The sequence below is a fragment of the Leptopilina heterotoma genome, unplaced genomic scaffold (genome assembly GCF_015476425.1).
Source record: "Leptopilina heterotoma isolate Lh14 unplaced genomic scaffold, ASM1547642v1 Lhet_26, whole genome shotgun sequence".
In the NCBI taxonomy this organism is placed as follows: Eukaryota; Metazoa; Arthropoda; class Insecta; order Hymenoptera; family Figitidae; genus Leptopilina; species Leptopilina heterotoma.
Window position 1 is genome coordinate 1,006,075 of NW_025110969.1, and position 23,802 is coordinate 1,029,876.

The window sequence follows — 23,802 nt, forward strand, 5'->3', positions numbered from 1 at the left end:
ACTTTAACTTTTATTTTACCTTTACTTTGACTTTCACTTCGATTTTTACTTTGACTTTCACTTCAAATTTTATTTTAACTTTACTTTGATTTTTACTTTAACTTTTACTCCGATTTTTACTTTGACTTTGATTTTTACTTTTACTTTCACTTTGATTTTAACTCTAACTTTACTTTAACTTTACTTTGACTTAGACTTTCACTTTTATTTTAACTTTACTTCAACTTTAACTTTATTTTAACTTTAACTTTAAGTAAAAGTCAAAGACTTTTACTTAAATTTTTACTTCGACTTTACTTTGACTGACTTTTACTTTTACTTCAATTTTTACTTCTACTTTACTTTGACTTTAACTTTACTTTAACTTTGAATAAAAATCAAAAGCAAAGACAAAGTCAAAGACTTTCACTTCAATTACTTTGACTTCGACTTTTACTTTAATTTTACTTTCAATTTTACTTTAACTCTGAGTAAAAGTCAAAAACAAAGAAAAAGTCAGACTTTTACTTCAATTTTAACTTCCACTTTTACTTTAATTTTACTTTCACTTTATCTTTAACTTTGAGTAAAAGTCAAAAACAAAGACAAAGTCAAAGACTTACTTTAATTTTACTTTAACTTTGAGTAAAAGTCTTTGACTTTTACTTCAATTTTTACTTCGACTTTACTTTGACTTTAACTTTACTTTAACTTTGAATAAAGATCAAAAGCAAAAACAAAGTTAAAGTAAAATCAAAGTAAAAGGAACGTCAAAAACATTCCTTTTACTTTTACTTTTACTCTAATTTGACTCTAACTTTGCTTTTGATTTTTACTTTGTCTCCGACTTTAACTTTCACTTTGACTTTGTCTTGTCAAAAGTGAAAGCAAAGAAAAAGTAAAATAAAATTCAAAATAAATGTCAAAGTGAAAGGGAAATTCGAAGTCAAAAATGCCTTTTACTTAATAATACCGTTAGTAAAGTTCACAACGTTTACAACCAACGATTTATTTAAAAAAAAAATATTTTTCTATTTAAATTTTTATATATTTCTGTATAAAAAACGTTTTGCATAGTTTTTCGATCAATAATTTAAAAAAAAAAATTTGTAAACAAAATATTTTATTGTTTTCGGTATGAAAAATACTATTTTCTTTCAATCCTTGATCATAAATGTCATGAAAGTGAAAGTAAAAACTAAAAATCAAAATAAACGTCGAAAAGTCAAAATTTAACATCGAAGAGAATTTCGATGTTAAAATGAACTTTTGACAAAGTGAAAACAAAATAAAAGTCAAAGTGAAGGAGAATGTAAAAGTTAAAATGAACTTTTGACTTTGACCTACTAAAAGTGAAAAGAAAATAAAAATCAAAGTTAAAATTAACTTTTGACTTTGACCTACTAATAGTAAAAATAAAATAAAAATCAATATAAAAAAGAAATTCAAAGTTGAAATTACTCTTTGACGTTGACACACTAATAGTCAAAAGAAAATAAAAATCAAACTGGAAGAGAAATTCCCAGTAAAAGTCAAACTGAAATTACACAAATACAACCCAAGTTAGATACAATATCCTTATTATCATCTTACAATCGGCTTAATTCGTTTTTCGTACGCATACAAAAACAAGTCAATTTAAAAAAAATGCATTTGGCGTGCCTCGATGATAAACTTTCCATGGGAAAGTCCTTGTGAATTTTAAATTTCATCTCGAGAAATCAATAAATTAATTATCGTTTTACCCACTCTATCACTCCCAAAAAAAAAAATAGTTCGTCACACTCGCTTCAAAAAAAATTTTTTTTTTTTTTCACTTCACTTGAATAAAAAAAAACTTTTTCCAAAATCACTTTGTTCTCGCTGAATTTATTGCGTTTGAACGATTAACACTCTGTCTATTCACTTTATTTCTACTCGCTGCCGTTGTTGTTTCAACAACAGATTTACGAATTTTAATTTCCTTTTTCTCACAACTCGTTGTTGTTGACACGTCCTCTCTTTTCTTCACTAAATTTTTTCCCGTTATATTTTTTTGTTTCGTCTCCTCATAGGCCTTTCTCGTCGGTTGTGGTGTATGATATAAACTTAAACGTTTTGCTTTCGCTAGAACATTCGCCGTTTGTTTATCGTCACGTAATTCATCAGACGAATTGTACTTTCTTGTCGAGGACTTTGATCTTCCATTATCGTTCGAATCCGACTTTTTTGTTGTATACTGTGGCGCACAACTGTATCGCTTTGACCAATTGTCCGGATGATTATTGACCTTTATTCGTCGTTTGACAGCTTCATTTTGATCGTTTTTGGAATTTTCGAGAACGCGGTTGACTGTTGATGATGATGTTGATGATATGATGCGTTGTTGGACCGGAATTTGTGATTTTGATGTTTGGGATCTCGTTTGTCGGGGGAGAATCGTTGTTGGTGGTTCCTTTCGATTTTTATCTTTCTCTGAGGATTGTTTGGGGAAAACAGTATTTTCGTTATTTTTTGTTGATTGGTGGTATTTTCTAATTGACTCGTGTTCGGTTTCATTGTCTGAACAGTGAATTGAGGAGAAACCGTTTGTTTTGGTGAGTTTGTATAAATTTTTTCGGGTTATTCTTGCGCGATTGGCAGTGGATTTGGCAGATTTTGGTGTATCGAGGTAATTGTCGATGGACATTTTTGGAGTGGAATGTATACTTGATGGGGTGATTCCGTTTCGTTTGGATAACGAAGAATTTTTGTCGGGGGTTATTAGGAAAGGTGGGGGATCCTCGGGGGAATTTAGATTTTCGGGAATGCTGTTTAGGGAGGAGGAGATACTTTGCGATGGTTTTGGAAAGTCTTTTCGATAGGAGATTTCCTTTTCCTCACTGGATTGTTGTTGTTGTTTTTCGAGTATTAAATCCTGCAGAGAACGAGTGAGATCTTTTAGACAATCGTTGCTGAAGGGAAGCGTTGTGTCTCTGCAATTGCCATTGGAGAAATCACATTCATCACGTCCAGCGGACACAATATCGTTCTCGATTTCGCGTTCTATTTCCGCGCTCTTGTGCTTAATGGGCTCAATTTTCGTCCATCTGGTTCGTTGAACATTGTCCGACTCGTCCTTGGTCTGGCGATGCCTCTGCTTCTTGTAGTCGAATTCGAACGTAGCGACTCTTATCGGCTGACGCTGCTGATTCCGGTGTTGCTGCGGTGATTCGAGATTGGTTGCTGCTGCCGTCTGTTCGCCTCCTAGAAAGCTCTGCTGGTGTAGAGAGGCAGAAAAAAAGAAAAGAAAAGCTTTGCTACAGATAAGACAAACCACTACTGAAGCTCTTGCTGTGTCAGGGTGACCTAAATTAATAAATAATCTCCAACCAATTTTTAACATTAATTTTCTGTCTGTTTGCTTGAGTCATGTGCCAGAACTCAGTACGTGAACCCAAGGATACAATTATAAAGAATCAGGATTCAAGCTCAGTGCGTGTTCACAAGCAAATTATTAATTAATATTTCTCAAAGAATTAATAAAACTGTGTGATAGAATAGCGTTAGATTGACATATTTTTTTTCCCCCAGAAAGAATAGTGAAAAGAAAGTGTGAAAGAAATAATACCAAGGAGGACTACACAGATTTCTCATTAATCCCACAAGTTAATAGTGTAATTGTAAAAGCTCTTGATTGTTTAGGACATTAACAATTCTGAAAAAAAGAACATAAGAAAAAATTTTCAAAACATATTCTAAAATCTAAGTAGTGAAAGAATTTTAATTATAAATCATAATTATAAATAATAAATTATAATGAAAACAAAAATGAATAATGAATTATAATGAAAACAAATGAATAAAGAATAGTAAAATGGATAATGCGAATAAAGAATGAAAAATAAATTAATAAAAGAGAATTTTTCAAAAATTGAAACATAGTAAGAAAAGGGACTTGAGATTCTTTCTTTAGCTGACAATCAAGACTTTAGGATAATATTTACTGATTAATTAATATAACATATAACCATATTACGAAAGATGTAAAATTCGTTAATTTTAATAACATAAAGAAAGTTTTCTTTTCAATAATAAAAATTTTTCGCCCCATAATAAAGTTCGCAGTTTGAAGTTAGTTGTTTGCTTTTTTGTTTCTTAACTTTTTAAATAATTTTTCCTTTAAAATATTTTCAATATTAAAATTAACGTATTTAAAATCATTGAATTTTTACAGAAATATTTATCAAAAAATTTGTGAATTTGAAAATTCCTCCAAAGAATTTTATTATTTATGGAAATAATTCAATTTTAGCCAAGAATTTTTTTTTAAATTATTTTAAAATAATTGAATTTTTTTGTGAAATTTTATTATAAATAATTGAATTTTTGCAAAGATTTTACTATGTAAAAAAATAATTGAATTGTTTCGAAAGATTTATTAAAATTTTTTAAAATAATTGAATTGGTTCGTGAACTTTTATTGAAAGTTTTAAAAAAAATTGATTTATTTCATGAAATTTTTAAAAAATTATATTAAAAAATAATTGAATTTTTGCAAAGAACTTTATTATTTATCAAAATAATTGAATTATTTTGATGGATTTATTAAAATTTTGAGAAAATAAATCAATTCTTTCGTGAAATTTTATTAAAAAAATTAAATTCTTTCAGGAATTTGTTTTTATAATTTCATTAAAAAATAATTGATTTTTTGCAAAAAACTTTTCTATTTATAAAAATAATAGAATTGTTTTGAAGGATTTATTCAAATTTTGAGAAAATAATTGAATTCTTTCGTGAAATTTTATTGAAAATAATTGAATTTTTGCAAAGATTTTACTATGTAAAAAAATAATTGAATTGTTTCGAAGGATTTATTGAAATTTTAAAAAAGAATTGAATTCTTTCGTGAAGATTTATAACAAAATAATTCCATTTTTGAAAAGAAGTTTACTATTTATAAAAATAATTGAATTGTTTGATGGATTTTTTAAAATTTTGAGAAAATAATTGAATTCTTTCGTAAAATTTTATTAAAAATAATTGAATTCTTTCATGAAATTTTTTTAAAAATTTCATTAAAAATTTTGTTGAAAATAATTGAATTTTAGCAAAAAATTTTACTATTTATAAAAATAATTGAATTCTTGCAAAAAATTATATTACTATTTTTAAAAATATAAACAATAATAATTAATTCTGCAATTAATAAGTGAATTTAAAAAATTTGTATTATGAAATTATTTAAAAATTCATATTTGAAAATAAAAAGTTTTATAATTTTTATAATAATACTAATAATATTAAATTAAATATTTCGATCTACGCGTAACATTTGCTAGTTAATAATAATTAGTAACTTTATTCACTTTTTATAACCCAAATAAATAAAAATATTATTTATGATTTCATTAAAATGAGGCGAAAATCTAAATTATGAAATTAAAAATTTGTACGAATTATAAAATCAAATAAATTTTACATCTTTTTTCTCCTTCTAAAATCGTTCGTTTAACCATTTAAATAAAATAAAATGCCCTTAACTTACATCATTGTCAATGATTTAAAGAAACTTTTAAAGAATTTCAAAGGCATCCAAGAAAATGAACTAATAATTCCGGGACTCCAGTTTGCTAAAACCATAATAAAATTCCTTTCTAAATAATCAAAAATCAAATAAAAATTATATATAATAAGCTAAAAATAATTATTAATCTCTTTTTTAATTAATAGTAAAGTAAAAATTTTATCTAAACAGAATAAAATTTTTTCTTTAAAAGTCCTTGATTGCCTTGAATTTAAAGACAAATGATTATTATAAATGTACATAAATTTTATCTTTAGAAAAAAGCCTAAAAAATGATAATATAATTAATATAAATAGCCCACAACCTTAAGCTTTATATTTAGTAAAAAAAAAGAACATTATTTTTAGTTTACTTAAAGCAATGCTAAAGAACTATTTAAAGAGTGTTTAAAACAACGAAAGTATAAAAATGATATAATTACAATTATTTCAGAAATTTGTGGAAATTCACTATACACTTGAAAAAGAAATTAAATATTGAAACAATTACTAAATTTTTCCTAAAGTTTTTAAAATTTAGAAAAAAAAAATATTTAAAGAGCATTTTAATCAGTAACTGAGAATTACTACGATTTAGAATTTTAGTCTATTTTTTAAATTTTCGAAAAATATTGAGTGACAAAAATACTGAAGACACAAACACAAAACTAATTTCATAAACAATGCTTTCTAAAATTGCAAACATTTAAAAAAACGTCGGTGAAATTTAAGACGTTTATAATCAATGATCTAATGAAAAAAATATTTTTCTTGACGAAAACAACAAAATGTTTTGTTTACGAATTTTTCTTTTTGAAATTATTGATCAAAAAATTATGTAAAAACATTTTTTATTCAAAAATATATAAAAATTGTAATGGAAAAATATTTTTTCTTTTGAATCGTTGATTATAAACGTTGTGAATCTAACCAATGTTTTAAAAAAATAATAATCGTAATAATAAATATAATAATAATAAAAATAGTGATAATAATAAATGATATAATAAATAATAATAGTAATAAATAATAATGTTAATAATAAATATAATACTAATATAATAATAAAAATAATGATAATAATAAATAATATAATAAATAATAATAATAATAAAGTAATAATAATAATCAAAATAGACTAGAAATCTTGACCGCAGTAATTAATTTTAAAGAAAAATTCAAATCACTATATCTAATTATTAATTGAGAGAAAAGATGAAACATCACCGACTATAATGAACTATTTAGAGAATAATTTAAATCACTATGATTATTCATTTAGAGAGTACTCTCTCAGTGATTAACTAAAATTCTAATTATTATGAATCCTTTCCCTAGAAATAACTCTGAAAATTCCTCTAGGAAAAGAGAAAGCTCAGAGATTTAATTTGAATTAATCAGCCGCATAAAATTTGCCTTTTTTTTAATTCATTCTCCGTACCAAGTTGGAACATGCGAATAGATAAGAGAGGGTTTTCTATTTTATAAATATTATTATTATTATTATGATAGCAAGAAAAGAAAGTTACCATAAGCCACGGATGATCGAGAACATCTTCAGCGCTGAATCTCAATTCGGGTTGTGCTTGTAGCATATTTGAAATTAACATTTTCGCCGAATCGGAAATATTGTCCCAATAAGGAGACGTAAATTCGTATTGTCCACTTAATATTCTTTCGAATAATTCTTCTTGCTCGTTGTCAGGTGAGACGAAAGGCGGAAATCCACAGAGTAGAATGTATAATATAACTCCAGCTGCCCACACGTCAATCTATAATAATCAAATTTAGGTTTATATTTTTTTTCTTTCCCTTGCAGTAAATTCGATTTTTTATTTAAAAATATCGAACGCCTCGGATCGACTTTAAGGAACTTTAAGGAACCAAAAAAGTCGCTTTAGTCGATTAAAAATAGAAAAAAATGTCGAAAAAGGTGTTTATTTACTTCAGTGTTGTCACAAAAAATGTTATTTTGTATTTCCTTGATTTATCACTGATTTATAAATTCAATTAATCAAAACTTAAATAATTTTGCCAAATAAATATTTAAATACTTCTTACCTCTTTTTTCACGAAAAATAAATTTTTTTAAATTTCAAGTTCTGGAATTTATTAATTTCTATAAATTACAACAATAATCCTTCTAAAGTTCAATTATTTTCTACAATTTTGAACTAAACTTCATCTCCAAATCAATTATCTATATTAATTTTTAATAATTTTCCAAAAGTTCTTCGAGAATTCAATTGATTCAATACGAAAATTCAATTTTTTATAACAATTAAAAAATGTCAAAAATATTGAAATTTGATAAAATCTTTTAAAAAATAATTGAAATTCTAAAAAAATTTTTTGTATAATTTAAAAAAAAAGTAATTAATTTTTTGAAGAATTTTAATTAAAAATTTTGAACATGATTTTTTTCTTCAAAATGTTAAAAATAATTCTAAAATGTTATTATTTTTTTATGTATTTGAATTTTTGGAAAAATGTAATTGAGAATACTGAAAATATTGAATTTTAAAAATTAGAATGCAAAAATTCCTAGAATTATTTTTATCCAAAATACTTTAATATAATTTTTTTGTACCTAATTTTCATTAATTACCATTTTTAAATTTACACTTGAAGATTTTTCATTAAAATTTTTGAGAATTTAATTATTTCCAAAATTTCCAATTAAAATTCTTTTAAAGTTTATTTTCAAAAATTTTTATCAGACACTTTGAAAAAAATCAATTATTTTCAATTAAATTTTACAAAATTTCAATTATTGAAACTTTTTTTTATTGTAAATTTTGAAAATTTAGTAATTTATAAAAATAGTTGAATTGTTTCGAAGAAATTATTAAAACTTTAGGAAATAATTGAATTTTATAGAAATATTTGAATTCTTCCGAGAAATTAAAATAAGATATTTTGAAAATAATTGAATTTCTGCAAAGAATTTTACTATTTTATAAAAATAATTGAATTTATTCGAAATATATTAAATTTTTTTAAAAATTAAATTCTTCCGAGGAATTCAATTTCAATTATTTTCAAAATTTGCAATTCAAATTCTACAAAAGTTGATTTTCAAAAATTTTTATAAAACACTTTAAAAAAAATCAAATATTTTCAATTAAATTTTACAAAATTTCAATTATTGAAACTCTTTTTTTATTGTAAATTTTAAAAATTTATTTAGTATTTAATATTTATAAAAATAGTTGAATTGTTTCGAAGAAATTATTAAAATTTTAGGAAATAATTGAATTTTATGGAAATATTTGAATTCTTTCGAGAAATTCCATTAAATATGTTTTGAAAATAATTTAATTCCTGCAAAGAATTTTACTATTTATAAAAATAATTGAATTCTTGCGAAGAATTTTACCATTTATAAAAATAATTGAATTGTTTCGAAGGATTTATTAAGATTTTAGAAAATAATTGAATTTATTCGAAATATATATTAAAAATTGATTTAAAAATTAAATTCTTCCGAGGAATTGAATTTCAATTATTTTCAAAATTTGCAATTAAAGTTCTTTAAATGTTGATTTTCAAAAATTTTTAAAAAACACTTTAAAAAAATCAATTATTTTTAATTAAATTTTACAAAATTTCAAATATTTATTGAAACTCTTTTCAATTGTAAATTTCGAAAATAAGTTGCATTTTATACTAAAAATTATTGCAATGTTCGAAAGAAAAGTCGAAAAAGTCGTAATTTTTGAAAATAAGTCGAAAAAAGTCGCATTTTTTGAAAATAGTCGAAAAAAGTCGAAAATGTTATAATATCCAAGGCTTGGAAATATAGAAAAAAATAATTTTTCACATCTTTTTCATTACCTTTAGGCCGTATCCCATTTCGGCTAGAATTTCAGGAGCAACATAAGTTGGAGTGCCGCACACTGTGAATAATGGTTCAACAACAACTTGAGCAAGTCCGAAGTCAGCTAATTTCAGACATCGGACTCTACTTCCATCCATTTCAACTAAAAGATTTTCTGGTTTCACGTCTCGATGCACAATATGATGAGAGTGCAAATAAGCTAGAGCTGATGTCAAGTGTCCTATCATAATGCTCGCTTCGGTTTCTGAAAATTTTGTCGCCGCTGCTATGGCGTCAAATAAGTCTCCGCCCTGAATGAATAAACAGAGAATTTATTACAACTTCAGCCTTTCTACCTAACCCGGAAATAGAAGAGAAAGATATTACACTTTATATTTTAAATATTTTAAATACTGACAAAAATTACAAATAACAAGAAATTTGTGATAAAAACAATTTTTAGTAATATAGTTTTCAACTTTACCTTCACTAGTTCCATAACTAAAAACAATTGATCCGTTGTTTCTTGTTCAGCAATTAAACTAATAATATTCGGATGACAAACTTGTCGCAAAATTGCCACTTCACTCGCCAACATTGTTTCTTTCCCTTGACATTTGTATTTGTCCACTATTTTAATCGCATATTCGGCTCCTGTTGCTCTGTGTAACAAAAAATACTTATTTAGTCAATTTTTTAATAATTTCAGATTCAAAATTTTTAAAATTTACTTATTAAGTAGTACATAATTAAATGTTCTTGATAATTTTAAAAAATTTTATTAAAATTTTTTGTAATAAATTAATTATTCTCATAAATAATTCTCATAAATAATTCTTTTGAAGACTTCAATTATTTTAAATACAATATTAATACAATTTCTCGATAGAATACAATTATTTTTAAAAAGAATAATTAAATTAGATTCTTTTCAACAATTTTGATAAAATTCTATGGAGGAATTCAATTATTTTCTTAAGGGCATTTGAACCATTATGACGTCATAGGTTCTGCAAAGCATGTGTTTTAAGGCTGTGACGTCATCATGGTTCAAATGCCCTTAAACAATAAAATTCTTCGGAGAAATTCAATTATTTTTATAAATAGTAAAATTCCTAGGAAAAATTGAATTATTTTTCTAATTATAATAAAATTCTTCAAAGGAATTCAATTATTTTCAATATAATTTTAAAAAAATTTTTCGAAAGAATACAATTATTTTTAAAAATATTAATAAAATTCAATTATTTCATATTTTTAAACGTTTTAATAAAATTTTTACCATGAATTCAATTATTTTCAAAATTTTAATAAAATTCTTTCAAAACATTCAATTATTTTCAACAATCTCAAAAATAATAACATTTTTGAAAGAATTCAATTATTTTTATAAATAGTAAAATTTCTCGGAGGAGTTAAATTATTTCTCTAAATAATAAAATTGTTCAAAGGAATTCAATTATTTTTAATACAATTTTAATAACATTTTTCGAAAGAATACAATAATTATTTTTAAAAATATTACTTAAATTCAATTATTTCATATTTTTAAACGTTTTAATAAAATTTTTACCATGAATCCAATTATTTTCAAAATTATAAATTGTAATCAAATTTTTCTAAAAAATTCAATTCTTCCCAAAAGTTTTTCTTAAAATTCGTTGTAAATATCAATTATTTTCAAAATTTTCAATTAAAATTATTAAAATAAATCTACTTTATTTTCACGAAATTTAAAGAAATTCTTGAAAAAATTTATAATTAATTATCCGAGGAATTTTACTATTTATAAAAATACTTGAAATTCTTTCAAAGAATGTTATTATTTTTGAAAATAATTGAATTGTTTCGAAGAATTTTATCAGAATTTTTGAAAATAATTGAATTTTTTGAAAGAATTTTATTAAAAATTTGGTAAATAATTGAATTCAAGGTAAAAATTTTATTAAAACGTTTAAAAATATTAAATAATCGAATTTTATTAATATTTTAAAAAATAATTGTATTCTTTTGAGAAATTTTATTTAAAATAATTTAATTCCTTTGAAGAATTTTATTATTTAGAAAAATAATTTAATTCCTCTGAGGAATTTTACTATTTATAAAAATAATTGAATTCATTCATAGAATTTTATCAAAATTGTTGAAAAGAATCTAATTTAATTATTCTTCTTTAAAATAATTGTATTCTTTCGAGAAATTGTATTAATATTGTATTTAAAATAATATTATTCTCAAAAGACAACAGTTTTAATAAGAATTCAATTGTTTTCAAAAATTGTAATAGAATTCTGGAAAAAATTCAATTATTTTTCAAAAATTTACATAAAATTCAATAATCAAATTTTTAATTGCAACAATTAAAAAAATTTTCAAAAAAGTTGCAAGTAAAAAAAAATTAAAAAGTTTTCATAATTTTCAATGGAAATTATTTTTTAAAAAAACTATTATTTTTAAAAAACTTAAAGAAATTCTTCAAAAGAATTTAAATATTTACGAAAACTTTAATAAAATGGTTCAATAGAATTTAATTTTCTATCAATAATTTTAATAAAATTTAATACTAAATTATCAATTACAATTATTAACAAAATCAATTAGGTATATAAAAAAATTTTTTTAAATTCTTTGAAAAAATTCAACTAATTTCAATACTTTAATAAAATTCCTGGAAAAAATTCAATTATTTTCAAACAAATTTGGTAAAATTCAATGATTTTCAATGTATTGATTTTAAAATTCAAAACATTTAAAAAGAAAAATGATTCAAATAAAAACAAGTAAAAATTTTTATTTTCTGGAAATTTTATTTCTCTGGTGAATTTTTATTCTATATTAGACTACCTCATTTTTTAATTTTGTACCATTTTCATTTGAAAGTTGAGATTTTTTTTCTAATCAATTATGTAAAGTTTAAAAATAGGAAATATAAAAAAATAGAAAAATATAAAAAAAACTAACTTTTAAAATACTTTTGTTTATTTTATTGAAAATTTATTGTTGTCCCATTTTCAAACTTTACATAATTTATTGGAAAAAATTTCAGCTTTTCAAAATGATAAAAAAAGATAGCTTTTGTAAAAATTAAAAAATGAGGTTTATTATTGAAAAAATAGAGGTTAAATAATTTTTTTTTTAAAAAAGACTTTCGGAATTGAAATGTAAAAACAAAAAGTGCTTTAAAATGGCAAGAAATTGAATATATACAAAATTTATATTACTTAATTTTTGTAGAAGTTATGTCAATTTGAATATAATAATGTCCCTTAACATCTAATTTTTTGATTTGATCAGTTCACGTGGAATTGCTCAACCATAAAAATATTAATAATATCATTGCTATTTTTATTGATATATTGTTATTATTTGGTATTATTTTACGGTGTGATAAAAAATTTAAAAATACATCAACTTTTAAATCACTGAAGAAGAAAGTTAGAAAAATACGAACAAACAAAAATAAGTTTTGAGAGTTTAAATTGTTTTAACTTTCTCTCTATTATTAAGTAATAAAAATTTTTGTAAATAAAAAAATGTATACTCCAGTAAAAGATAATTGAGTTTAAGGAAATAGTTTTAATTATTATGAATTATTTAATTTAACTATTATCTACGTATGAGAAGTAGTAAAATTGAATACTTAATTTTGGAATTTTTTTAAAAGACTTGTTTTTAAATTTTGAAAAGTTTGATTTTCTCTGTAATTACACAATATTGATTGTAGTAAAAATAGAAATATTTTTTTAGCGATTTCTTATTTTACTCCGCTTCTATGGGTGAAATATTTTGTCATTTTCTGACTTTTGCACATGTATCCAGAACTATTGATTTTCGTTTTTAGTAGCAGATGTTTGGTGTCATGTCTGTTTGCTCAATGTTATTTATATTCCGTGATTTGTAAAATAATTTAATTCTTGTAATTTCTTTTATTCTTTACGTTTCAATTTAATTCAATGTAGGCAGTAGAAGTAACATTAATATTATTTGCATTATTATATGCAATATTATTTGCATATAATTTTTAAATTATCAAATTATGTTAAATTTATAAATATTTTATTTGCATCAATTAAACTTTATGATAAATATATATAATTTATATTTGTAAAATTCATAACTATGAAATTTATGACAAATAACAAGTATGTCAAATGATAATTATGATAATAAACATTTATGTCGAATGATAATTATGCCAAATAGAAAATATTATATTTTAGAGACATTATTGTATTTAAATTCATATCCTCGACAAAAAATTTACAGAGTGAATTTTAAAGCACTTTTTGTGTACTTTTCAATACCAAACATTTTTTTCAAACAAAATTTTTAAACCTCTCTTTTTATATTTTTTTGATGAAAGTTTTTTTTTCAATGAAAGTGATTTGAAAAAAATGAAAAAGTGGTAGTTTTGTAAAAATTGATAAATAAGATTTATTTTTGAAGAAAGAGCGGTTTAAAAATTTTATTTTTAAAAAAGTTTTTGTCATTGAAAAGTAAATAAAAAGTGCTGTAAAATTCACTGTTATTGGAATTAGATTTATCAAGTTTCGTCGAAATTAAAAATTTATTGCCCTAAAGTTTTCCTGATTTCCATAAGAAATATTAACTTTTTTTCTAATCCTGGTACTAATTTCAATTCTAAATTTTTTTAAAATTCAAAAATTTTTCATATTTTTTGTTAAAATTTTTACTATTTACTAATTTACAATATTACAATTTTTGAAAAACCACATTTTTCAGAATTTCAAAATTAAGTTATGCAAAACTTTAATAATTATTTTAGCCAATTAATAAATTAATCATTTGTTTAAAATAAATATTATTATTACAATTTTACAGGAATTGAAATTTTCAAAACTTTCAATTCAAAAAACCTTCAGAAATTGAATTATTTCTAAAAATTTCTACTACTTACATGGCTTCTAATATTCAATATCTTTTTCAATCAATCCTTATTAGAAAATTCTTCGAGAATTCAAATTATTTAAATTTAAAAATAAATAATTGATAGAATATTTGATTATTTTTATAATTGAATTATCATAAGGAATTTTATTACAATTTTAAAAAATACTTAAATTTATTCGAAGAATTCTAATAAAAATTTTTATATAATAATAATAATTGGATATTTCGAGGAAGACAATTAAAATTGTATCGAAAATAATTGAAATTTATCGAAGAATTTTATTATTTATAAAAATAATTGAATATTATTTTTTAAAAGTAATTAAATTCCTGCGAAAAAATTTAGTATTTTTGAGAATAATTTATTGAATTCTTGTGAAGAGTTTATTAAAATTTTTGAAAATAATTGAATTTTTTGGCAGAATTTCCTATTGAAAATTTTGAAAATAATTGAATTCTTTTGAGGAATTTAATTACAATTATATTTAAAATATTGTAATAGTAATTGAATTTCTTTTGGTAGATTTTCTTAAAATTTTTCCTATTTATTAAATAAAATTGTTTCAAAAAACTTTAATAAAATAGTAGATATTGAAAATAATTAAATTTCTTCAAAGAATTTGTGAAAATAATTGAATTTTTTCCAAAGAATTTTATTAAAATTTAAAAAAATTATTGCATTCTTGCGATAAATTTTATTATTTATGGAAATAATTAAGTGCTTTCGAGGAATTTAATAAAAATTAAACTTAAAATAATTGAATTCTTTTAAAAATATTTTAAATAATTGATTTCTTCCCAAAAATTTCATGAAAATTATATTTAAAATAATTGATTTCCTATGCCAATTTTATTATTCATGAAAATAATTGAATTTTTCGGAAAATTTGTTAAAAAATTGAATTATATTTTGAGAAATTTTATTTAAATCGTAAATATTGAAAATAATTGAATTTCAGCAAAGAATTTTATTATTTTTGAAAATTGAATTTTTTCCAAGAACTTTATTAAAATTTTTAAAAATGATTGAATTATTAAAGATAAATTTTATTATTTATGGAAATAATTAAGTTCGTTGAAGGAATTCTATAAAAATTGCACTTAAAATAATTGAATTCTTTCAAAAATATTTTAAATAATTGTTCTTTTGAAACATCTCATGACAATTATATTTAAAATAATTAAATTCTTATGAAAATTTTACTATTTATGAAAATAATAGAATTTTTTAGGAAACTTTTTTAAAAATTTGTTTAAATAATTGAATTACATCAAAGGATTTTATTATTATTGAAAACAATTGAATTTTTTCCCAAGAACTTCATTAAAATTTTTAAAGATTATTGAATTCTTACGATAAATTTTATTATTTATGGAAATAATAAAAATTCTTTCGAGGAATTCACTAAAAATAATTGAATTCTTTTAAAAATATTTTAAATAATTGATTACTTTTAAAAAATTTAATGAAAATTATATTTAAACTAATTGAATTCCTATGAAAATTTTATAATCTATGAAAATAATTGCATTTTTGGGGAAAAGTTTTTAAAAATTTGTTTAAATAATTGAATTCTTTTGAGAAATTTTATTAAAATGATAAATATTGAAAATAATTGAATTTCAGCAAAGAATTTTATTATTTTTGAAAATAATTGAATTTCGGTAACGAATTTTATTATTTTTGAAAATAATTAAATAAAAAATTGCAGAATTTAATATTATTTTGAAGAAAATTAATATTTATTTTTTTGTTTCAACTATTAGCGAATTTAAAGTAGTGGAAATTCTGAAAAAGTAGCTGTTTAAAATCATAAATCTAAAAAAATTATCCAAATAGTAGCGGATCGTAAAAAAGGTAGTAAATAGTAAGTTTTCGAAGATAAGTGCAAAGCCAGAAAGAAGTAAAAAAAATATCATCGTTCATTTGAATATTCGAAAAGTTATAGGAACATAAAAAAAGTATGCTGAGTGAGCATTATTTTAATTGAGAATCATGATGAACCAGATCTATTCCAAAGATATAATAAATTTGCTTAGGTGAAATTTTTTTTTTGTCAGATATTGTCATTTGAATCGTGGGAAAACACTTTCGACTCAGAAAAGCATTGCTACGAAAAAAAGCAAAAAAAAAAAAAATATCAGACTTACTTATGGACGCATTGCCGTACAACTGCAAAGTTACCGTCTCCAATAACATGGCCAACAGTGTAATGCAGTCTGAGCGGTTGTGGCAAAATAAGTGACGCAGGACTTGGAGTCCTAACTTGAGGTGCAGTCAATGACTTCTTTCCCGACTTGCGAGGCATTTTTGGCATTGGTCCACTTTGTTTCTTAACAGGCCAAGCGCCTCGTCTAAAGCTCTGAACGCATTTAGATTCCTCGAAATCGAGCTCGAAGTCCTCTTGACTAGCCTTTTCCGTGCCATACGCCACGAATATCTCCTCGTCATCAAAAAATTGATCCAAAGAACTAATCTGCTGGCCCGACAGTGAATAAACTTTTCTCACAGCGCCCGAGTCCAATTTCACAGCGTCCGTGATCGCCTCGAGGACATGCTCAAGACTCGGTGCATTCCTTTTGTTCAACAAGAGTCTCACGACCCTCCTTGGCTTGGTGCCATTCCGAATCAAGGTGATAATTTTCGCCTTAACGCAGGCAGGTATTGCACTTATTTGTCTGCCGGTACCAGCCGGTGACTGCGGTAAACCAGATAGGGAACTGCCTCTTCTCACCTTCGACGACGAGTACTCGACTTTCTTGAATAACTCACCCTGGCCGGACACCACGTAGCATTTTCCGTCCTCAAGATCGCCGACAGTCGACACTTTTCTTCCGTCCATTGTGTAAATTGCTCGCACTCCACTCGGCAGAGTGACACTCGAGACGAGGGCTCGCGTCAAATCTGATGCCAGACTGTCAAAACTTCTGTATCTCTCCGGTGTCACGGCCATCACAACACCCGTGTAGAATTTGTCGCCATTGCGAAAAAAGCGAACGCGCTTCGCTTTTTTCGTTGGTGGTGTTCGCAGTGAATTGAGCGAGTGACGAGATGTGATGTCCATTAATCTCTCCTCGAGGGAGGCGACGATCGACGATGCGTGAAGTTCGCCACTTCCAGAGAGATTGCTGTCTCCTGATGGTGAGGTACATCGTCTGATTGGCTCCTCCGTCATCCTGAATTTTAAAAATTCGAATTAGTTCTCGATTTAAATTATTATAAAAATAAACACATGCACACTGATTTTCTATACTTCAAGGTTGCCACAAAAATTTAATTTTTCTTGCCTGATTTCCAGACAACAAGCTTCAAAGTGCCCCTAAAAAGTATTTTTAGGGGAAATAGGGGACTGAAAATTTAAAAATAGGGGACCATAAAAATTAGTTAAATAAAGATAAAAATTAATTTATTTATACAGGGTTGCCACAAAAATTTAACTCTATTTTTCCCTGACTTTTTCCTGATTTTCAAACACAACCTTCACTTTTTTCCTGACCCTAAAGAATATTCTGATTCACTCGAAAAATTATTAGATACTCAAAAAAAAAAGTTCTATTAAATTTATTTACCTACAAATTTCTTCAAAAGTAAAATTATTCGAAAACATCAATAGTTTTACAGGGTTGCCACGGTTTTGCTCATTTCAAATTCCCTGACTTTTCAAGGTTCTCCAGGTTAAAAAACGGAATTTTTCCAGGTTTTTAAAACTAGATTTATATTTAACAAAATTATTAATTTAAACCTTTTTGAAATTAAATATCTTATAAAAAATTGTTATAAAACATGAAAATATCGATAACTCCGAATCTTCAACTCTGATAAAATCATTATTTTATATTATAAGAATATTGTTACTGTAACTTATTCAAAATTCAAAATTTAATTCAATTATTCCTTTCCGGAATTTTTAACTAAAATTCTTCTTTAAATTAATTGTTATTAATTACCTATTATTAATAATTTTTAAAACATTTCTTTCAACATTTTCAAATCCTTTTGTTTACAATTCAATTTTACGAAATTTCATCCATTATTCGGAAATTCTTCAATCAAATATTAGAAAATAAAAACTTCAAATAACTTAAAAAAAAATTCAATTGAACTTTTTCAAAAAAATTAAATCTACACAACAACTTTCAGTTAAAAGTATGAAAAATTCAATTATCTACAATTTTAACTGAAATTCATATTTGAATCAATTATAATCAGAAAATTATACGACAATTCAATTATTTAAATACAAAAATAAGTAATTTATTGAATAATTGAATGTTTCTTAAAATTCAATTCCCATAAAGAATCGTTATCAACAAATTTTCAAATAATTCAATTCTATCAACGAATTTTAATAATATTTTTAAGAATAATTACATTTTTCAAGAAATTCGATTAAAATTGTATTAAAAATAATTGAAATTCAGCAATGAGTTTTATTATTTGTTGAAAATAATTGAATCCCTAAGAAGAATTTTATTATTTTTGAACAATATTTAATTTTTGCGAAGAATATTATTACTCTTGAAAATAATTGAATTTTTGCAATAATTTCTAACTTTTACAAAATTAAATTTTTTTCGTGTTTTTAACTAAATATCTTCCATACATTTATTATTTTTAATAATTTTTGAAAAAGTTCTTTAATATTTATAAAAATAATTGAATCTCTGTGAAAATAAATTGAATATTTTTGAAAATAATGGAATTAATATTGCAAAGAAATTTATAAAAAATTTGTAAATAATTCAATTGCTGTAAAATATTTGTTATTTATAAAAATAATAAAAGGTTTGCTTAGAATATTATCAAAAAAATTTTTTTAATTATTCATTTGTTTTGGACAATTACAATTTTTGAAAATAATTGAATTTTGGAGAAAAATTTTAATATTTATAAAGATAATTGAAATTTTGACTATAATTTTTTCAAACTTTTGATCATAATTAAATTTTTGCGAAGAATTTTATTACTTTTGAAAATAATTGAATTCTTCAGACGAATTTTTTAATAATATTTTATTTTTAAATACCTAATTGAATTCTTTTGTCCAATTTTATTGAAATAGTAGATATTGAAAATAATCAATTATTATTCAATTAAACTTTTTCAAAAAAAAATTAATTCTACAGAATTGTTAGTTAAAAGTACGAAAAATAATAATTTAATTCTACGAGAAATCAATTATTTAAATACAAAAATAAATAATATTGAATGTTTCTCAAAATTTAATTTTTACGAAGAATTGTATTAACAACTTTTAAAAATATTTAATTTCTTTTAAGGAATTTAATTAAAATTTTAATGAAATTTTTTTTAAAGAATTTTATTACAGTAGTTTTTGAAAATAAATGAAAACTTTTTGAAGAATTTTATTAATTTTTTTAAAAATAATTGGATTCCTGAGAAGAATTTAAATAATAATTTTTGAAAACATTTGAATTCATGAGAAGAATTTTTTTTAAATTTTTGAAAATAATTGACTTGTTGAGAAGAATTTTTAAAAAATTTTTGACAGTAATTTATTTATTTATAAAGATAATTTAATTCTTGACGAGAATTTTTAAAAAGTTTTGAAAATAATTTAATTTCTGCAAAGTATTTTATTACTTTTTCAAAAGAATTGAATTCTTGAGATGAATTTTGATATTTATCAAAATAATTGAATTTTGGAAAAGAATTTTATTAAAATTCCTTAGAATAATTGATTTTATGGGAACAACTTTTGCGATTTCGTTGTTTATCAAGCTATTTGAATTCTTTTGCAAAATTATTTAAAATTTTTTGAAAATAATTGATTTTCTGCGGCGAATTAAATGTTATTTATAAAAATATTTGAATTATTGCAACAAATTTTATTGCTTTATTGAATAATTGAATGTTTCTTAAAATTGAATTCTTTCCTCAAGTTTTAATAAAATTTTTAATAATAATTGCATTTTTCAAGGAATTTATTTAAAATTATATTAAAAATATTTGAAATTCTGCGATGAAAATAATTGAATTCGTAAATGAAATTTTATTATTTATGAAAATAATTAAATCTTTTCGTAGAATTGTATCAATAAGTTTTTTCTATAATTAAATCTGTTGATAAATTTTATGAAAATAGTAAATATTGAAAATTATTGAATTGCAAAAAAACAGACTTCATTCATGATAGTTTTGGCTTTATTAATTTTTTATTATCTATTCATTTTCTTTATTATCTCCTTTTTTTCGTCTTTTTCTCTCATTTGCATTTTCAAATAATAATTATATTGTTCCCTAAAAAAGAAAAAAAAATTCCCTAAAGTAGCAATTTTTTCGCTTATCTCAGCTTGAATTGACAAAAAAATGAAGTATTGTAGTATTTTCAAGGTCAAAACTTTTATTCAGTGTAAAAAAATTTACAAGATTCATATCCGCCCATTCTTGATACTCAACCGCGCAGGACTGTGTTACGAATAAATACAAAGACTGTAAAATTTTAATTACTATTTTTTTAATAAATAATTTATAATACAACATAATTATAATTATATAATTAAATAAATAATTTATAAATAAACTATAAAAAATAATTAAATGCCAAAATAAATATATAATGTAATTGTAATTATTATAATTACTTAATAAATATTTTATTAATTTTATTTCTTTATTGTATTAATAATTAATAATTATTTTATAAATTTAACTTATTAAAAAATATCTACGATTTAAAATTAATTCGAAAGCAAATTTAAAAAGAAAACAGTTTTATGTTTTGAATAAACTAAACGAATGTCATTAAAAAATCAATTAATTAAGTACCAAGTAATTATAATATTTAACAATATATAAGCTTGCGTAAATAAAACAATAAAAACGTCAATTACTGTCAGTTTTAAACAATAATACTCCAAACAAATAGTACACTTTCTATTATAATAATGACAGAAGTTTTAATTAATAACCGATTTCTCTAAACAATAGTTGTTAATTAGTCACTTAGGATACAAATTATTAATACGAATTACAATTCCCGAAGAGCTTTATTATAATAAAAAGTGTTACCATAAAATTAAAAATTAGAAATTTTTTATAATTAAAAATATTTGTTTGTAGAATAAATATTATTTGGTTATTAATTTATACAAATTGATTTTTAATGAAAAATTATAATTAATAGAATTTCGTTTTAAATTGAGATGTTTCGAAATTTTTATTCTTTTCTCAATTTGCTGATTGTCAAAAAATTAAAAAAAAGAAAAAGAAAATGAAACTTAATGATTAAACGTCAAATGGAAATAATTTCTAAAATACAGAATTAATAATTTTTAAGTAATAAATAATATTGTAATAAAATAAAGCTATATAATGCGTAAAATTGAAATATTATATTGATATTAATAAATTCGATGTAAATTTATTCAATTTTATTTTATTTATAAACTTCATTTTTATTATTTATTATATTTATTTTGTTAATTTTAATTTTACATATTTCAAATTTCATTTATATAAATTACCATTAATTTTCTAAATTTTAAATTCACGTTTTTACTTTCAATTTATTGGAGTTTGTAATTATTATAATTATTATAATTATTATAATTATTATAATTATTGTATTATTATAATTATTTTAATTGTTCTAATTATTATAATTGATTTATTATTGAAAGTCCAATTTGCAAATCAAATGCACCTTTCAACTTTTTACATAAAAATTCATGATGCTAGTTATATATATAGTAATATCATATACACTAAACAAATTACTTATAAAAATTTATGACAACTGATCAGCAAATTGAGAAAAGAATAAAAATTTCGAAACATCCGAATTTGAAAGAAAAACCTGAACCGTGTATAGAAAGTATAGTTCTATGAAAATTGAGAAATAATTAAATCCGTAAAAGGAAAGTTGCTTTCGTGCAAGAAATTGGAGATTTTATGTCTAAAAAGAGATTGTTGAATGTTAATTAATTTAACCTGCATACCACCATTTAAAAAACAATTGGAAAATAAATGCAAGAGTTAAATTTTTTTTATTTCAGTAAAATACTATATAATTATATTGTATATTCGCAGAATATAACCGGTGATCCTAACCTATCGAATACCATCGAAATTTGCTCCAATATGTATATATACTTGAACATTTAACAAATTGAAAAAAACCCACTTTTCATCTAATCACAAAACTAAACACACTCGTATAAACAAAAATTAAAATTGTAACTTACCTGGCAGACAGCACACGAGATCAACGAACTTTTGTTTGGCCTGCGAACTGAATAAAGGCGAAAAAGCAGAATCAGAGAATGATTCACCAGCGTTCTGGCATTTTCATTCCACACCAAAGACACAGTAGTAGATATTGAAAATGTTTTTTACACCGAGTTACGCCTCCGTTTAACATTCAAGCACTTATTTTTGTTGATGAATTTAAAAATTATTAAAAAAAAGAACGATAAACACCAGACACTGAACGATTGAACGAATCTATAAATACAGAGTTTTTTTCTTGTCAAAGCAGTGGCGGAACCGGAAACTTGGAAAATACGAAGAGGGGAGGAGGAAGAAGAAGTTGAATTCAAAGAGAATGGCAGGCCTCTTCAGACCGTCCATTTTCCAACTGAAAACACTTTTAAAGTTATACTTCAACTCATGACGGCAAATCCATTAGTAACAATTGTTTCCCTTTTACAGTAAAAGTACTCCAAAGCAAAGATTGATCGTTTGCCACCTACTGGAACAATTTTCTAACCTCAAAGTAATCTATAAATTTCATAAATTTTAGAAATTCTTTTTTTTTTCTTTCACATTATAATTTATTCCTACCTATCATTTTTTGACAATTTATCAATATTTTAATGATTTTAAGTTTTATTGGATTGTAAATGCGAACGTGGAAAATAAAAATCGTATTTGAAATTACTTTTTCAATAAGGTCGGTAAGGTAGATTTTTTCTTCATATACAAGTTTACCGACAGATGGCGATAGGGGTTTGAAAAACGTCAGATTCCGACTTTCCGAGTGATACAATAATCAAATAATCAGCTTACTGAAAGCAGTTATAATACTTCGAATGGTAAATTAATAATACACTTTAGGCCGGAAAGGATATTTTTCGAAAAAAATGAATAAATTGGATGATTTTAAAATATGTGTTACTCGATACAGTTAGTAGGAAACATTTCAAACTAATACACAAGTCCTCAGTTAGCCGTGATCGTCTAGTGGTTAGGACCCTACGTTGTGGCCGTAGTAACCCAGGTTCGAATCCTGGTCACGGCAATGTCTTAGATGACATTGTCACGGTTGAGGTATTTTTTTTTCCTTTTTTTTATTTATTATAAATTAATTAACCCCGAAAAACGAAATTTTAATTTTTTTTACTAAAGAAATTTCTTTTTTTTTCTAAGAATTTTTGAATTTTTCACAATATTTTTTTTATTTTCTTTTTCACTATGTGAAAATGGTGAAAATTAAAAAGTCATTTTTCAATTTAGGAGAATTAATTTTTTTCGATAAAAAATTTTGATAGTAATTTGATTTTATATATTTTATGGTATTTAAATTAATTAAACAGTGAACCG

At 23.0% G+C, this 23,802-nt stretch overlaps 1 protein-coding gene and 1 non-coding gene across 3 annotated transcripts; one reads left to right on the forward strand and one right to left on the reverse strand.

Annotated features, from left to right (window-relative positions):
* Nucleotides 1–238: 238 nt before the first annotated feature.
* On the reverse strand, nt 239–22,958 carry LOC122503332 (serine/threonine-protein kinase GA29083). Of its 2 annotated transcripts, none has more exons than XM_043613832.1 (6): nt 22,446–22,958; nt 16,389–17,414; nt 9,811–9,988; nt 9,344–9,637; nt 7,036–7,278; nt 239–3,214 (listed from the first exon to the last, which is right to left on the reverse strand). In XM_043613832.1, exons 2-6 carry the CDS (start codon nt 17,411–17,413, stop codon nt 1,829–1,831), a joined length of 3,126 nt encoding a protein of 1,041 aa, XP_043469767.1. In that variant the 5' UTR covers nt 17,414; nt 22,446–22,958; the 3' UTR covers nt 239–1,828. The 2 variants fall into 2 exon arrangements, with proteins under 2 accessions (XP_043469767.1, XP_043469766.1); XM_043613831.1 differs by having other exon boundaries at nt 239–3,217.
* A 470-nt stretch (nt 22,959–23,428) lies between these two features.
* Nucleotides 23,429–23,500, forward strand: Trnah-gug. Its single transcript has one exon. It is a non-coding gene; the product is annotated as a tRNA-His (tRNA).
* The last annotated feature ends 302 nt before the right edge of the window (nt 23,501–23,802 follow it).